We start from the raw sequence: 16063 nt of genomic DNA on the forward strand, positions 1-16063 counted from the left end.
GTGATTTAGTCCCTCCACCATTTCTACCGAGACTGAAAACAATATAAATATAATGATAGAAATACAACTATTTAATGTAAAGCCCGAAAGCCGTTTTTTAAACATTCATTCAGATTTAACACAGTGACAGTATGTTTTCCTTTGCTTCCTGTGTCTTTTAAGTTTCTGTATGCTAATGTTTGCTTACATGCTGTGGAATATGTGTGTTATTCTCTACTAAATTAGCTGTCCATGTTCTTGCTTTACTGTTACACTGTTGCTCACTATTTTCACTGGTTACTGTGAATGACTAAGAACTCCCCATTGCGGCTGAGTCTGACTCCCCTCTTGGTTATGTGGCATGTGCATTATGATGCTTTGATGCTTTTTATAGTGGCCTAATTATTTCTGTGGCATACATCCTTTTACTTTGTTCATTTTTTCCGAGGAGGACTTCTGGCTTTGTACAACAGTGTCTTGCATGTTGCATTGCATAACTGTGGTCTGAAACCTCTTCACACAATTGTTTTACTCAAACTTTGGCTTCATAAGAAACACAGCACGACATTGATCACAAACAAGACTGACGGTTACTTTCACATTTTGTTTTGTTAGATTACAGACATTTTTCTCTTTACATGACCGTCTGCCTTACTTTGCTTCCATAGTGTAATTTTCACAATTACAAACTCATCTTCCCTCAAGGTGGTCACACCTATCATTTCATAATTATGGATATTTCTGACAAGGACCTCTAGGAATGGCCACACAGAGACAGAACTCACGTGATAGTATATCGAAAGAAAGATAGAAAAAACCCACATGTATTCATTTTACATTAAAGCCGTTGTCAGGCTCCTCTGACTCTGATGAATGTTTCTAAGGAGTGACAAAGTCAGAGAAAGATGCCCAAATCTAATCTAAATTTATTCCCATGTAAGCAGACCCACATAGACTGATGGAAATATTGTTTGGCTGCTTGTAAGGACTGAAAGAACATTGATGAATCACCCACTCTGAGTGAATGTTTATACTGGTCATTAACACATGCCAAGCTTTGGTGGTTTGGTGATTTACGAGATCTGAAAGTATGAATTCTTGGCAAGCAGTATAAAAGGACAAATACTAATTAGGATACAGTATATGGCACATGCCCACATTTTTTCTGGGTGCCAACTTAGACCCAACTCACATCCTCAAAGTTGTGGTAGCATTGCTTGGTTTTAAGATGGAGACAAGCCAAGAACTTCCATCATAGAGTCGTCCTCAAAGGCCAAACTCTGCTGGAGGATGAGAGTCAGGTTTGCTTTGGGGCCTCTTCTGTTTCTAGATGGAGCCCACACTGAAGTCTCCTCTGTTGGGGTCTTGGAAAAGCCTTGCATGTGGTCAGGGGTTTTCAGTATCCAGAGGCGTTGATGGGATGGACGCTTTGAAGACGCTGTGTAATTATGTTTGCGTAAACCTAGAGAGAATGGAGTCAACTTCCAAATATAGGACCCAAAATGTGTTTTACTAGACCTACTTACAATATTATCCGTAGTCTCTTTGGATTTCACAGGATGTAATTAAGATGTATTTGAAGCAACATATTTTGGCCTCTGGGAATTACACAGTTATGGAACAATGTAGCAATAAAACATGGTGAGCATCAACATTCGGGAAATCCAGCGAGGGAATGTCATAAAACTGAACCACAACACAGTGTGGGAATGATTGCTTCAATTCGACTACACAGATTAGACTGTCTTTTGTGGTCATCTGACCAACCCCAGAAACCAGACTTGACAACACATGACATCTATAGCTACATTCAGGTTTAGTAACTACTGTTTTAATAGTTGGATTCATCACATTTCATTATAAACTGATAACAAACAAAATATTTCTGCGGTTATTAATAGAACTCAGCCCTGGCTATGATCCGTCTCAGTCCATTTTAAATACTCTGCAGATTTATTACCATTTCCCATGAGGTCATGCATAGCTTTTTTCTCTGCGACGGCCAAGCTCTCCTCTTCGACAGAGGCGAACTGTTCTTTTCTCGGTTCAGCTCCTTTTTTCTCCATTTCTAAATTTAACTCAGAGATCTTTTTTTGTGTTTGACCTCTGAGCTCCAAACTGCTTCGCCGAGTGCACTGTGCTTTGTCGTTTATGTCTGAGACCTACAGTACTCTATGTTTTCCTTGAGTCAAATATCCATACATGCTGTTATCATTTATAGAAACACCTGAATCTGCCATCACTGACATTAAGTACTCAAAAAGTGGAAAACGTTAAAACTTTGTGACATCAACTTTACACGTCTTTGTTTATTTTATCTCACCTATTGCCCCTTCCCCTAATATGGAACTATTATTTAACAGAATTTTAAAAATAGTATGTTCCCATGGTAGTTTCAGAAGCAGCCGTTCACTGATGAGCTCCAGATGTCATCCAGATGTTCTCTACAGCGGGCAACACAAGTAGGCTTGAACAGGAACACACAACCACTACTACTATTACTACCAACGCTGCCAAAACCAAATCTATACCCCTTGATGAAGTTAAATCGCTCTCTTGTGGGTGCAAAGTATTTGTCATTGACTCCCTTCCCACGCTCTCTAGATCCATCAGTGAGTCACAATGTTCAGAGTTTTCAGAGTGAGTCAGTTTCTCTCTGAGTGACATGGGATGCCTTTTTACGCTTAACTGCAAAAAAATAAATAAAAAAAGTAGGCCACCACAACCTCAGGATAACTCCTGAAGCATTTCAACAGCTTTTTGTTTCATAAAAGAACAACCATTTACCTTATCATTTGCATTAATCTTAACACATGTACCCCTCTGTATAAAATTTATTTTTTGCTTCCTAAAGGGAGGCCGATTCTAGTACCACATACCCCTTCCACCAATCCAGCGTTCACTAAAGTGAAACATTTGTCTGTAAGTAGAATTGTTTAACAGTGTCCCCCAGTGGCTCAAGGCAGCATTACATTCTGTTGTAGCAAATATCGGCACATCAGCTCCGTCTTTTCAGTAGTTTTGTTTTGCACATATAACATTCACATAACAGTGCATTGATGACTTAAAATTATATTTCAGGTCTTTGCAAAAGACATCACAAAAAAATCATCTTATGCACAGTTGCATATATTACAAGTTGCATTCAGTTTTAAAATGTAAAAAGTACAGTAAGCTCAATGATAAAGGTACGAAAGGTGACAGATGAAACAGAAAAACAGAAAACAGTCATTAGCAACCAAAAGTAACCCATCTATGACCAATATTTGAGATTTCCAGCATTCAAATGTGTAAAAACTTTTCAAGAAAGTTTTTTTTTTTTTTTTGCTGAATCAGGCTTCTACAGTTCTGTGCTGGGTAAGCCTGATGCTTTCATTTAAACTTTACTTCAGAATATAGTCCTGGTTTGTGTGCCTGCAGTTGGAGCGCGTAAGCTTGTCTTTACCATGCCCAAACCACGTCAGAAAAAATGTCCGTCTTAGTTGAGCCTTGCAGTACAAGAATCGTCATGGCGCAGTGTCGGACAGGCAACCCAGCCCCCAGTCTGTGTTGGGATTAATGTTTCATCCTCAAAGCTTTTACTTCCTCCTGAATAGAAACAATCCACAATTAGAGAAATGATCTTTGTGAAGACAACTTCAGCAAAATAAAGCAGACAAAACATTGAAAAAAAAAAACCCTGGCTCACTGACCTGCAGTGCCAATCGTTTGTTTTTCTCCTCCTTCAGTTCTTCTTTCACTTCTTGAATGTCTCGCCTGATCAAAAGAGACAGACAAACAACCAGGAGGTTATGGACAATGTGTGAGTCTTAAGTAGGTCAAGATATACACTGACAGTGAAGTGAAACTATCAATAAATTCTAAGGCCGCTTAGTAGTTAGGTCCAACTAAGAAATGATGTCATCGCTTTAATTTAGCAGCAGCACTGAAACATATATTTGTGTAATGGTGCCTTGAGGATTAGAATGTGCTAATAGTCAAATGAGAGTTTAGCTTTAATGTGGAAAAGGCTCATTCATGTTGATGAACCTGTCACCTAAATCTCTAGCTCCACTTATTTACATGAAGTCTATAGCTTTTGCAACTTTTGCTGATTTAGCTAAGTCCTATGTTTCCTGTGCTCCAACAAAAATCATATGAGAGGTCAACCAAGCCCAGTGGATACACATCTGCATAGTCCTTAAAAAAATGTCTTAAAAGGGAACACAGGTGAGAGCAGTTTTGAATAGACATTGAGCTTATGTTTGCCAATGAAGTTTTTTGTTAATTATTTCACAATATGGAACACAACTTTGATGCCAAATTTGCTTTTTAAATGTTAAATCCAATTATTTCAGGTGTAAGAAGTTCTTTGGGTAGAACCTCATGTGGCTGCAACTGCACACAACATGGCTCATGTTGACCAACCAGGCTGTATGGCTGTTTTATGTAAACGCAGAGCAAAGAGACAAGAGATGCTAAAGAGCCAACAAGTCTCCTTCTTAGTTTGGAATGGGGAACTCAAACGTACTACGCAATTTTTGCTCCACTCGTAGGTTGTTATTTGTCACTTCCTGTGTGTGCTAACATCAACAAACAGCACATAATGAATTAAGGATGGGAGGGTCTGTTTACGCCCTCTCGGTCAAAGAGGTCTGTTAGTGTGACTAGCTTTGATTCTTTTTGAACATGACTCAGATCACCTGAATCAGCTGGAAACAAATGAGCAGTGCTCACCCATGTCGTGTCTGCAGCAGCTCCAGAGCCATCCTCAGCTCTTTGATTTCTGCCTGCAGGCTTTCCAAGCTTGACTCGTCCTTATGGGTCACGGGTTTGCCCTCCACAACAACTTTGGGTGGTGCTGGTCGACTGGGAGGCGGGGTCTTGGGTCTGGGGTCAGGCTTTGCAGGTGATGGCAGAAGATTTTCTGTGTTCTGTAAAGAATACATAGCATTCCATAATACTGTACAAGATCACTGACCTCCAATAGTGCTAAAATACACATCTATTACATGGTGCTTCACTGAAGGAGCAGAGCTTAACTTATACGTGTATTTGCAGACCAGAAAATGGATTCTGTAAATGGGCAAAAGTTGCTTCCTTAAAGATTGTTTTACTTATAAAATCCTCACAACCTCCCTTAATAGCCCACATTGTTAAACAATGCAATGGGCTGCAACATTTTGTTCGGAAACAAGAATTTCTGTATTTCTCAGAATGCCTTCTGCCAACCACTTGAGATCAAGTACCAACTTGCTGCTGATGAAAACCTCAAGGGCCTTTCCCGTGTTCAAAAACATCTTGTGGCTTCGTCGCAATGAGATCTTGGCTTCTCTTAAAGTGTTTGGACTTGTAGCACTCTGGAGCCTTTTTGCAAAATGTGTCGAGTCTAAGAAACCCTCTTCCACCTTGTTGCACATTACTGGTACTAAGTGTTACTACATATTTTATGCAGGACAAAATGTGTTTTTTTGCTTACGGCCACATCAGACAAGTATGCAAAAGATAAAGTAGGCGTTGTCTGATTGTTACAAAGATAATATGGTTGCAAAGGTCATCTACAGAAATGTTTGTTATACTGTTGTGGTCATTGGTTACTGCCAATGTTGTGATAAAAGAAAAAAGTGATGAATGAATATGAGTGTGTCACTGACCACTGCGACCAGGCCTGATGGCGGTCTTCTCTGCGGGGGTTTAGCTCTGTTGGCTGTAGGATGACTCAGCTTTTCAGTCTGCAGATCCACGCCATCAAACTGGTCGGTCTCTTTCTCCCGTGGTTGTTTTGGAGACACGTTGGCCTCATCTCCATTGGTTCTGCTGGAAATAAGAAAAACAGTGTTTAAAGATTTGGTTGTATTTGTCTGTCACCCTTTAATAAACGACAAAGGGAGAATCAGATGAGGGGAAAAACACGTCAGAATACCGCAAAAAATCTCTCATATTTTCTTTGGAAGTAATTTGGTGCACACTTAGAATGTGGTTTCCAGTTTCCTGAACTGTGCAAGGTGCAGGTGCAAAGTATAACAGCGGAAGTCTTACAGTCTCTCTGTATCAATCTGACCTATTTGTGTATGAACACTGGATTCACGTCAAAGCTCATTCGCAACTCGTCTTTGATTCACAAATGAAAGGTATATAAAAAGGTTTATAAATAATCAGCCTTGAAGGTTAAGGCCTGAAAAACTCAGCTTCAGCACTGAAACATTCAGAGAGATTCTTAAGAAGCTGGTTTGGAAGGCATCCCAAACATATTTGCTTGGAAACACATTTCAGTAAAAGCTTGTTCTCCATTAGCAGCCCCCTTAAGACAAGCCCGTTATTGTTTTCTCAGTTGTGCGTGTGTGCCTGTTTCTGTGTGTTTTGCCCAGGAAACAGGAAATGGGCTGCTCTCGTCTGTTCAGGCCCGATCTGACTCATCCTAGAGTTTCCACTAAGCCGCTAAAGGTCGGGTATCCTGGCATTCTTCTTTAAGGACACCATGGCAACTGGTGGCGATGACCAAAACCTTTAACATCTGAAGGCGCCGCATTCGGTGCCAGTCTAAAGAGGAGAAACTTGTCCTGACATTTCTTAAAGGCTTTTTTCTTTAAAAACGGTTGCTATTGAATTACCATTCATGGCCCTGACATGGAAGAATTATTCTCTTGTAAGACTTTAGTGGCTGTGCATGGAGATTAGCTGTTGTGAGGCACACTATAAGAGCTGTTGGACTTCACTCACCTTTGTAAAACCTTGTTGGGTTTGTCTTTTACTGGAGGCGGGCTGGGCTTGTTGAATGACGGCAGCTTGACTTTGGTTGGAGGATTACTTCTCAGGTCCTTTATGTCCGGTTTATCATCTAAACAGCAAATGTATCAGGTTTAACCTTGAAAGAAATGTGTCCTAAATATATATATATATATATTTTTTTTAAAGTCACTGCCATTTACCTTTCTCCATCGCTGAGGCCTGGGTCTTTACTGAAAACATATAAAATTATTGTTAACTATAAAATTGCATTTAATTGTATAAATATACACATATAGAGTTGCAGCTTAATAAGACCTGTAATTTATCAGACAATCACAAACATTGTAGAAGTTAATCTGTGACATCAACTGGTCAGCTTCATATGTCCAAAAATATTTAAGTCTTCAAATATTTTCAAAACCACCTGTTCCTGCACCTGGATCTCTGTTATGTTAAGGATCGTTAGCACTGAAAAGCACCAAACTTAAACAAATGGATGCATGGATGTTTAAGGTAATTAAAACCAAGAAATAACGCAATGTTGAGTACCTAGGACTTTAATTTTAGATAGATAGATAGATAGATAGATAGATAGATAGATAGATAGACAGACAGGCAGGCAGGCAGGCAGGCAGGCAGGCAGGCAGGCAGGCAGGCAGACAGACAGACAGACAGACAGACAGACAGACAGACAGACAGACAGACAGACAGACAGACAGATAGATAGTTTATTGATAGATTTTTTTTCCTGTTTTTTTGGGGGGGGGTTCTCACCTGTGTGCCAACGCGAGTGGCCGCACATTCAGTAGCTCCGTCCCTGTCATACTCGTCTTTAATTTTAGTCGCTGTGCTATCCAAACCAGTTTGATTTTTACGAGAATTGTCCAAAGGTTAAAAATCTAGTGCCATGACACCCTACACGCAACTACTTTGAAGGTGCTCTACGATCTGCAGAGACTCTCACAGGTGTGATTGTGTGTTACAACAGTAATATAGAGCAGGATGTTGCTACAAAGACCATGCATACTCAGCAAATCTGCCTGCCATAAATACAAGCTTTCATACCTCATGCAGGTGTGCCCTGTAAAATGAAAGCACTGCCTTTTACTATAGTATTATTGTGACTTGGGAGGACTAAAACACTGCCGCTAAAAAGCTGTGGGTTGATTTGATTTGACAAAAGAGAATAATTAGCCTTTGTTTCGCCCCAAAAAGCCGTAAGTTTTAATGTGGTACAGAAAAGAATGCGCCTGTGTTTTTGAATTAAACTAGAATCTAGTTATGAGCAGTTGCATGGGATGGCGGAGATGTGAACAGTCACTGAAGCAGGCCGGGCCACAGCTGTAGCCAATAGCACTGCAGAAACAGTTCTCAAGGGTCCCAACGAGTTCGTCAGGGACAGTCACTCTGGCCGAGCTCATACAAACACAGCGCCTGAGAAGACCTTTGCCTTGGAGACTGAGAAAATAGATGCAATTGTTTGAGAGGTTCCGTGTGGCTGTGTAATTCCAGTGCCTATTCCAAACAAAGACGGTAAAAGTGCAGAAAAATATAAGCATCTTACAAGTTAAACTACCCGTATTTATCCTTCATAAAGAGCAGATTACTCTGCACAAACAATAGAATGAGACAACAGGAAGCCTACCTTGAATGTTCAAAGCATTGTGCAACATTTCCTCTCAAGCAAACCATCCACACAGCAGCAGTAGCTCAAGTGCTGCTTCTTGTGCTGCTTCTTGTGCTGCTTGTGAAAAATCTCTGTGACAGAGCTCCCCCCCCCCCAACACACACACACACGCACACCACCACCACCCCCTGTTTCCTCCAAGACTCCTAGACTGGGTCACATGACCAATCTAACCATTCCCCTTCTCTCTATAGTCTCAGACATCCTGTAAATGAAAATACTGTAACAGTTACTTGATGACTGTGTGCTGCTGATAATCAGGTTGTTCAAGGTGAGAAGTCAATCACTTAGAAAAGAGCTTGATCTTTAAAGCACACAGGTTTTTGATGTGATTGAATTTGGAATTCCCTTGAGTTGTTTTTTTTTTCTTCAAAATTGTGCTAAATTTGCATCCTGTATAACAGAGTACACTCCTCAGCTGCAGCCTAACAAGAAGCCACATCCTGCTATGTATAGCTGGCAGATTGGTTCTTCTTTATTGCTTTTAAAAATCTTTTGATGTTTGTTTGCTCTTATAGTCTGACAATGAAAACAGTTTAAGACAGGATTTTAGTTTAAACAAAATCAGCAATGCATGATAGGTAATATAAGGAAACACATAAATTGTCATTGTTATACAGATGACACTAAACTATACGTATGAGTTCAGTCAGATGACACCAATTTGTTATGTAAACGGGAAGCATGCCTTCAGGACATTAGGACCTTCAAGACCAGAAATCCCCCTCAACGCCTTAGCTCAACCCCAACACAGCTGGCTGTTCAACGTTAGTCTGGCTCTACTCGATTTTTCTGCCTGTTCAAGGACGTCTTGTTCTTGTCTCTGTAAGGTGGATTAATGTAGGGCCTTTGTAATTAGAAAAGAGTACGCTGTACACCTACTCTTTTCTAATCTTTCTTTTCTTTTGAAAAGTGTCTTGAGATAACGTGTATTATGAATTGACACTATAAAATGAAAAATGGATGGAGTGATAGGTATGATATTGATGATACAAGATAATCATTTGATAGATATTAATAGATTCTGCTTGATGCATGTAATCTTGTGAACTACTTTTCTAACCAAGATAAAAGAAGCAATGCCAGCTTGTAAAAAAAACTCGACCATTCTTTGATAAACAAAGGAGGACACAAGGACTGACATAAACATGTATCCAAATAGCTTTTTGTGAGCACAATTTCAGAATCAAGAGTATTACATTTGATCTAACAATGGATGTGTTTATGTAGAATGAATGGTTACAAATAGCTGCTTAGAGAAATGTACTTCTGAGTAACTTACTTCATTTGAATAAATCCTAATTTACTGATTGAATAGGTTTGAATTTACAATTTAAATCTGCAAATTAATTTGTAATCTCAGCTGGCGGACAATGAGGTTTAGTATAACAGCCTCCAAATATAATTTAAGTAGGAGTATTTAAAGTTTCACAAATTGTAGTCTCTCAAGTACAATAAGGAAAGTATAGTATAGTTGCTACTGAGTAAAAAAAGCATGGACTGAACAGAATAAGTGCAATAAATGAATGTTGAGTACTGTACTTCCAGCACTTTCAGTTGCCTCAGCACCACTGAAATAACAGCATTGATCAGAGGGACATTTTGAATGCTTTTATAACACACTGAAAATCCCCTGGAAAAACTGCAGCCAAATGGTCCATCTGCTAAAACAACAGTCCTTCACAGCCCAGACGTCCAGTTTAAACACCTCCACAGCCAGAAGTCGTGAGTCAGACAGGAACCTTTTAAAGATGTCAAACAACGTTTGTCCCTGAGTTTGATCAATGCCTACATTACATCTGGTTCTCTTACCTGAGAGTTTCTTGTTGACGTTGCGAGCAGGCGGTTGGCTTGTGGTCCCAGACTAGAGGAGGAGAAACGGAAAAGTCACCATGTTGGCAAGAACGTCCCCTTGTGACTTAAAGCATCTCTATTTGACACTCTTTCCACTGTGGGATTTTTTAGTGAGTAATTCCAAAACAGAGGATGTTGAATACAACCCTGACTCACTCCAAACTGACTGACAAGTACCAGCCAGTGAAGAGCTAGCATAACTTTAGCTATTTTTAAATTACAACGGATATGTATATAAAATATGCATTACAATGAAGTAGGTCCATGGATTCATGGTAGCACAGTTAAGTCGTCAAAACGTGAATATCTCGTCAACTAGATTGGTCCCGTCCAACAAGGAAAGTCCACAGTTTTAGTCCACTCACTTGCAGACTGTCCATTGGTGGAATCACCATCACATAGTTATCAGGGAAGAAGCCACAGCGTCCATTTAACTCTCCCTCCCACCAGCCTTCATCTTCTGTTTCCTTCAGATGGAGATTAAAGAGTCACATGAGAAGCTCAAAGACAACAGCAGCATCCTCTGGGACGTGAAATTGCTGCACAAGAGGTTACCAAGCGGTCAAGCAAGACATGGCTTCCATGTGATCAGTTTACAATAAAGACATCTTAGAAACCTTATATCTTTTAAATGATACCTAAAATTTGGACGGCTGCCATATTTGTGTCATGAAAACATGTGCGTCAAGGTGACGCGACCAGTTAGGCTGGTTGAACAATATTATACAACCATGGAACTTCTTCGTAAGAAACACCCAGACGTGTTCATGAGTCTGTCAAAAAGAAAGCATGACATCATGGGAAAACACAGTCAGAAAAACAACAATACGATGTGCCCATACCTTTCTCAGTATGACCACCAAGTCACCCTTTTTCAGATCCAATTCATCCTCTGCTTTGGCCTTGTAGTCAAACATGACTTGGCAACACTCCACCTCTGAGAACACACAGATTAAGAGACAACATAGTTACTAACCCCAAAGCACGTACACATTGTACTGTGAGGCACGTGTGACAGGAATAACAACTTGAAGCTTTTAAGACTATTCTTATCAGTCTTTACAGCACTCACGTCTTGACTCAAAAAATAACCGGAAAGAAGTTGTGACATTTCGAGATAAAAGGTGTAAACTTTGATCCTTGAGAGACTTTCCACTCTGACGCAATGCTCTACGAACTTATTGAAGGAGTCAGTATTGTAAATGTGAATGTTTGATTTATAGTATTGGTAAAGTGTGGGAATTACAACTTGTCACAGGTGTTCCAAAGCAGACATGTCTATCTTCTTCGCCTGTCTAGCTGCTGTTGAAATGTGGTTTAGACATACCTATCGTCTTCACCCGTCAAGCTACTTTTGGAATGTGGTTTAAAAATAGAGAGTACAGAAAAATGTAATTCTATTGGCATAAAGTCCAGGATTTATCACTAACTTTAAGAATTATCAGTTAGTAATATGGATGTAATGAAAACATTGGGACTTACTTTGCTTTGTTTTATTCCTCACACTTGCCTTTTGAGATATCTTTAAGAGAACAATAAAAACATTAAGTTCAATATTTCAACAATTGCTGTATTTCAGTAACATTAAGTTTGTACTCTTACTTACCTCCTTACTGAACACTGCATCAGTAAGCTTGGGTCTTGACTTGCCCTCATTGTGCTTTCCCTCTGTAAAAGCATTTGCCATTGATGAATTGGGCTGTTTTATCAATGTTGTGATTATATCACATGCAGAATGAGGAACATGATGAAATAATAGAAGTGTTGGCTTCACCAACCTTTAGGCGAAACAAATATTTCCTTGACAAAATTGGATGGAAATGCGCCCACTTTGCCATTTTTTATCCCCATCCACCATCCGTCTTCTATCTGTTGAGTATCAAATCAAAAAGAGGCAGAGTTGGTAACAAAATATTAAATTGGCATTACGTTGCTGCAGGGACATTTTGCTCAAACATTGAAAGCAGCTGGAAGCTTAAGCCATTATAGCTTTCTAACAGTATAAGGTGTGTTTTCAGAAAGCAATGAAAAGATTATTTAAAATGAGTAATGAGCAGTTTAGGTTCCCATTGGTTGAGGTCTTAGTCATTTAAATTTGAATCAAAATGGCTTTTTAAGTTCTGGGAATGTCAGAACTTAAGATGACAAGAACACAAAATAATAACCACAACATTCAACTAAGTTAACTAAGTTTCAGTCTCAATATATAGTTTTTGTAAATATTTTAGTATTTGATTAATATCATCCAGTGTGATTCCTGAGACTTAAGTCACTATTTTGAGATCTATGATTACTTCATTGATGGCATGAAGACTCAGAACCAGTCAGATCAGTTCACATGCATTTCTGTAAAAACATGCTTTGTTAACCTTGTGGCTAAGAACAAAGGGAGCGTAACACACGAACAAACATTGGCATTATCATGAAATAGGCTTTCATTTACCCTGGGAAGATTTTCCAAGCAAACATTTCACCTTGATTAACATATAATGCCAAGATTTTGTCTATCAAGCAGCTATCAGGTCTGAGTTAGAGCATTAACAAAAGAAGGGGACTCTACCTCTCTGACTATCTCTATCGTCTCTCCAACAACCAGCATCAGCTCATCTTCATTCAGGGGGTTGTAGGCAAACGCAACCTCACATTTCCTCGCCTGTTTCATCTTCTTTGCTGGAAAGACAAAGAATGAAAAGCTACTTGAACAGAGGGAAGAGGAGTTTCAAATGATGGTAATGCAGACAAAGAAACTCAAGCTCTATAATGATGGGTTTAGCTTGAAAGGATGCACACTAATCCCAACAGTATAGCGCTAAAATAGCAAAGGCTCTAATCTGTCCAAGCCACTGTTTATATCTACTCCATCTTCATACTTTATAATTAAGATTTGTGTGGTGAGGATGTGGTAGATGTATATTTACAGTCAGCTTGCTATCAGCCCTGTCTTCCTGTTTGCATGTGCCACACTAGCCACAATTTTAAACACTTGTTTTTTTAAGAACGACAAAAGTTACCATAGAAAAAAGAACCAACTTTTTCAGTGCTTGGTAAAATATGTGTTATGCTTCATTTGAACTGCAAGCTGTGATTAGATGTTCTGAAGGTGTTATTGGAGGATAATGTCTTAAATTGCCTGAAACTCCAAATCATGTACACGACTTTAAAAAGACAGAGATATTGAAATGAGGAGTTTCATTACTCATGAACTAATTGTGTTCATATTAGGGCTGGGATCTTCAAATTTGATTTCGTATCTTGGGATCACAATTCAATTGAGAATCTATTTTCGGTTCAATATGATTCTGGTTTCATGATTCAGTCTGTTTCTGAGTTACTTCAGGATCTACTCCAGTCATCTGTGAGATGGCTGAATTTCTCGCTACTCTCTTTGGCTTCTGAGTTAAAGAGCTTTAGCACTTAGCAGGGAGTGACTGATTAGCCCAAAAACAATAAATTGATTTTTGGAAGTTATGAATCTATGTAAAAAAGAGAACCTCAATTTTTTACATAAATCGATTTTTCCTCCCACCTCTATTTAATATCCCAACATGAGGAAATAAAAGTTCACTCCACTGCAAGTGCTGAATTCAGTAGTAGACGTTTGCTTTGTACAGTCGTGTCCTGATGCAGGTCTTGCGACCCTCCAGGTTTCAGTCAGGCGACAAATTAAAAACCAATAAGGAAGAAGAAGAACCCCAACCAACATGTGATACAACCAAAGGGAAACACGTCATCCTTTTTTTTTTGTTTGTTTGTTTGACAAAGCATAAAGCTACATCTCTATATGCTTATCACTGTGACAAAAAGGGAAGGAAATATTGACTTGGCACTTTACTTGTTCTAATGCTTCGTGGTTCCCTCTGGCTGTCACCCATCAAATAGACAGGCACCTCCTGGAATGAAAAAATACAAGGAAAAAAAGGCATGTTTTACCACACATTGGTAAAAAGGTCCACACATAAACACACTGCACCATGACAGTGCAGTCTAATATCATGTGATGTGCAGCGTTTACAGACCTTGACAAAGTTAGCAGGAAAGATGCCTCTCTTCCCCCTCAGCTCCCCCTCCAGCCAGCCCTCCTCACTGGCCTTGGTGACGTTTTTGACTACATCCCCCATCCTCACAGCGAGCTCGTCTCCCATGTTGCCCTCGAAGTCGACCAGCACCAGCACCTCCACAGTGGGAGCTGCAAATGGGGCAGAAAATTAGATCCTTTGTATAAAGGCTGCTGAACAAGCTGACCAAGTGATGTGCCCTGACATTTCAATACCCAGACAAACCTCCCAGCAGTAAAGGCTATGGTATTGGCTTGGAACCAATTTGGATCATTGCAGATAAACCATGCAGTACAGTTTCTTTGGTCACTTAACAGTATTTACTATCCTACAGGAAAAAAAGTTTAACTTGATGGAAAAACTGCAATTTCCCAGCAAACACAGATGCATACACTCAGTCTTTGTATAGTAATTTGTATCCACACATGAATGCTTTAGTTCTGTGTGAATGTCAATATAAATCCATATGACACAATTTAATGTCATTTATTTACACACACTTTTTTAAAAATACCATCAAATTCAAAGATTCCCAGAAAACAGACAGCTGAGAAGAAAACATCAGAAATGTCAACAGGCCACAATTTAACAAAGCTGACTCACCCATTTTATCTCTCTTTCTTTGTCCCTCCTATTTGAACAACTGATTCCTCCACAAAGCTACAAACTCCTGCAGAAGTATTGAAGACACCCGAAAGAGTGTGACTGTGTTGTCTGAGACGTGGTGATATGGCAGCCAAGGACCTTCTTCCTGCTTGTCAAACATTAACATTGAGCAATTTTTCCTGCGGGCCAGTCAGGGCAAGTCAAAGGCAAGGAGTAGGATGGGTCACACAGAGTAGAGAGACAGAGAGAGAGAGAGAGAGAGAGAGAGAGGAGGAGGAGGAGAGTGGGAGGAAATGGAATAGAAGAACAGGTAAGACGGGTTTATAGTGAAAGAGCAATACTCATTATAAGAGAGGGTTAAAAATGGAGCATGTCAACAGAGATAAGCAAAGGTAATTGACAATAACACTTTAATGTAGATCTGTTGATCTCAGTCACAGTATGTGTGCATGCTGAAGAAAACTCATAACCTACATCAGGTTTCTTGTGGGGGTTTGCTTGAGTTGTGTGTTTGTTACGATGTTGTGTTGTTCGTCAGCTCCTTGAGGCAAACTTGGACGTCTATTTAAAGAAAGCAGAACCCGGCTACGCAAGAGTGAATTTCACAATCCATAACATCACACTGAAAAAGTATCAAACCACATTTTACAAAGAGAGAGAAATGTACTTTAATTAGACGTCGCACTTATGGGCTATATTTGTCACAGTTGGGCCGTGTGTAAGGTTGTGCTGTGGGGCTGGACATTTACATTTTCAATGAGTCGATAAATCAAAAGAGTTATCAGTGTTTCTTTTTAATGATCAAGGATACTTTTTTATGTTTAATGAATACATTGTTGTATTAAACACCTTTTCGATGTTCTTGGCTTCCCCAAGTCCCGAATGCTCAGAAGTCAGGATTTAAACCTGAAAAAGGAAATGCATCTCTGTTCTTAACAGTCGAAATAATCAATGGGCTCTATAGCCTTCCAATTGAATGACGACCTAATAATAAATCAATTATCTGATAAAGGAACTGTATAGATCTGCATGAAGGCTGCATCAACAGCATGAGGAAAATATCTCTTATCACAACTCACACATTTCAGAAAAGATAAAGGCGCCTGATTAATGTGGTGAGCAGGCCTGGATTGGCCAACAGGTTTCCTGTTGAATAGGTCTGTGTTTTGTCACA

At 39.5% G+C, this 16063-nt stretch overlaps 1 protein-coding gene across 1 annotated transcript; it reads right to left on the reverse strand.

Moving 5' to 3' along the window:
* Positions 1-1788: 1788 nt before the first annotated feature.
* sh3d21 (SH3 domain containing 21) lies at positions 1789-15032 on the reverse strand. The gene is made up of 16 exons (XM_079344338.1): positions 14887-15032; positions 14245-14414; positions 14061-14118; positions 12789-12898; positions 12007-12097; positions 11835-11896; positions 11711-11750; positions 11071-11165; positions 10594-10695; positions 10187-10238; positions 6888-6917; positions 6679-6796; positions 5613-5775; positions 4696-4892; positions 3672-3735; positions 1789-3567 (listed from the first exon to the last, which is right to left on the reverse strand). The coding sequence occupies exons 1-16, from the start codon at positions 14888-14890 to the stop codon at positions 3535-3537; spliced, it is 1389 nt and encodes a 462-aa protein (XP_079200464.1). The 5' UTR covers positions 14891-15032; the 3' UTR covers positions 1789-3534.
* Between the last annotated feature and the right edge of the window lie 1031 nt (positions 15033-16063).

Source organism: Symphodus melops (genome assembly GCF_947650265.1).
Source record: "Symphodus melops genome assembly, chromosome: 5".
Lineage (NCBI taxonomy): Eukaryota > Metazoa > Chordata > Actinopteri > Labriformes > Labridae > Symphodus > Symphodus melops.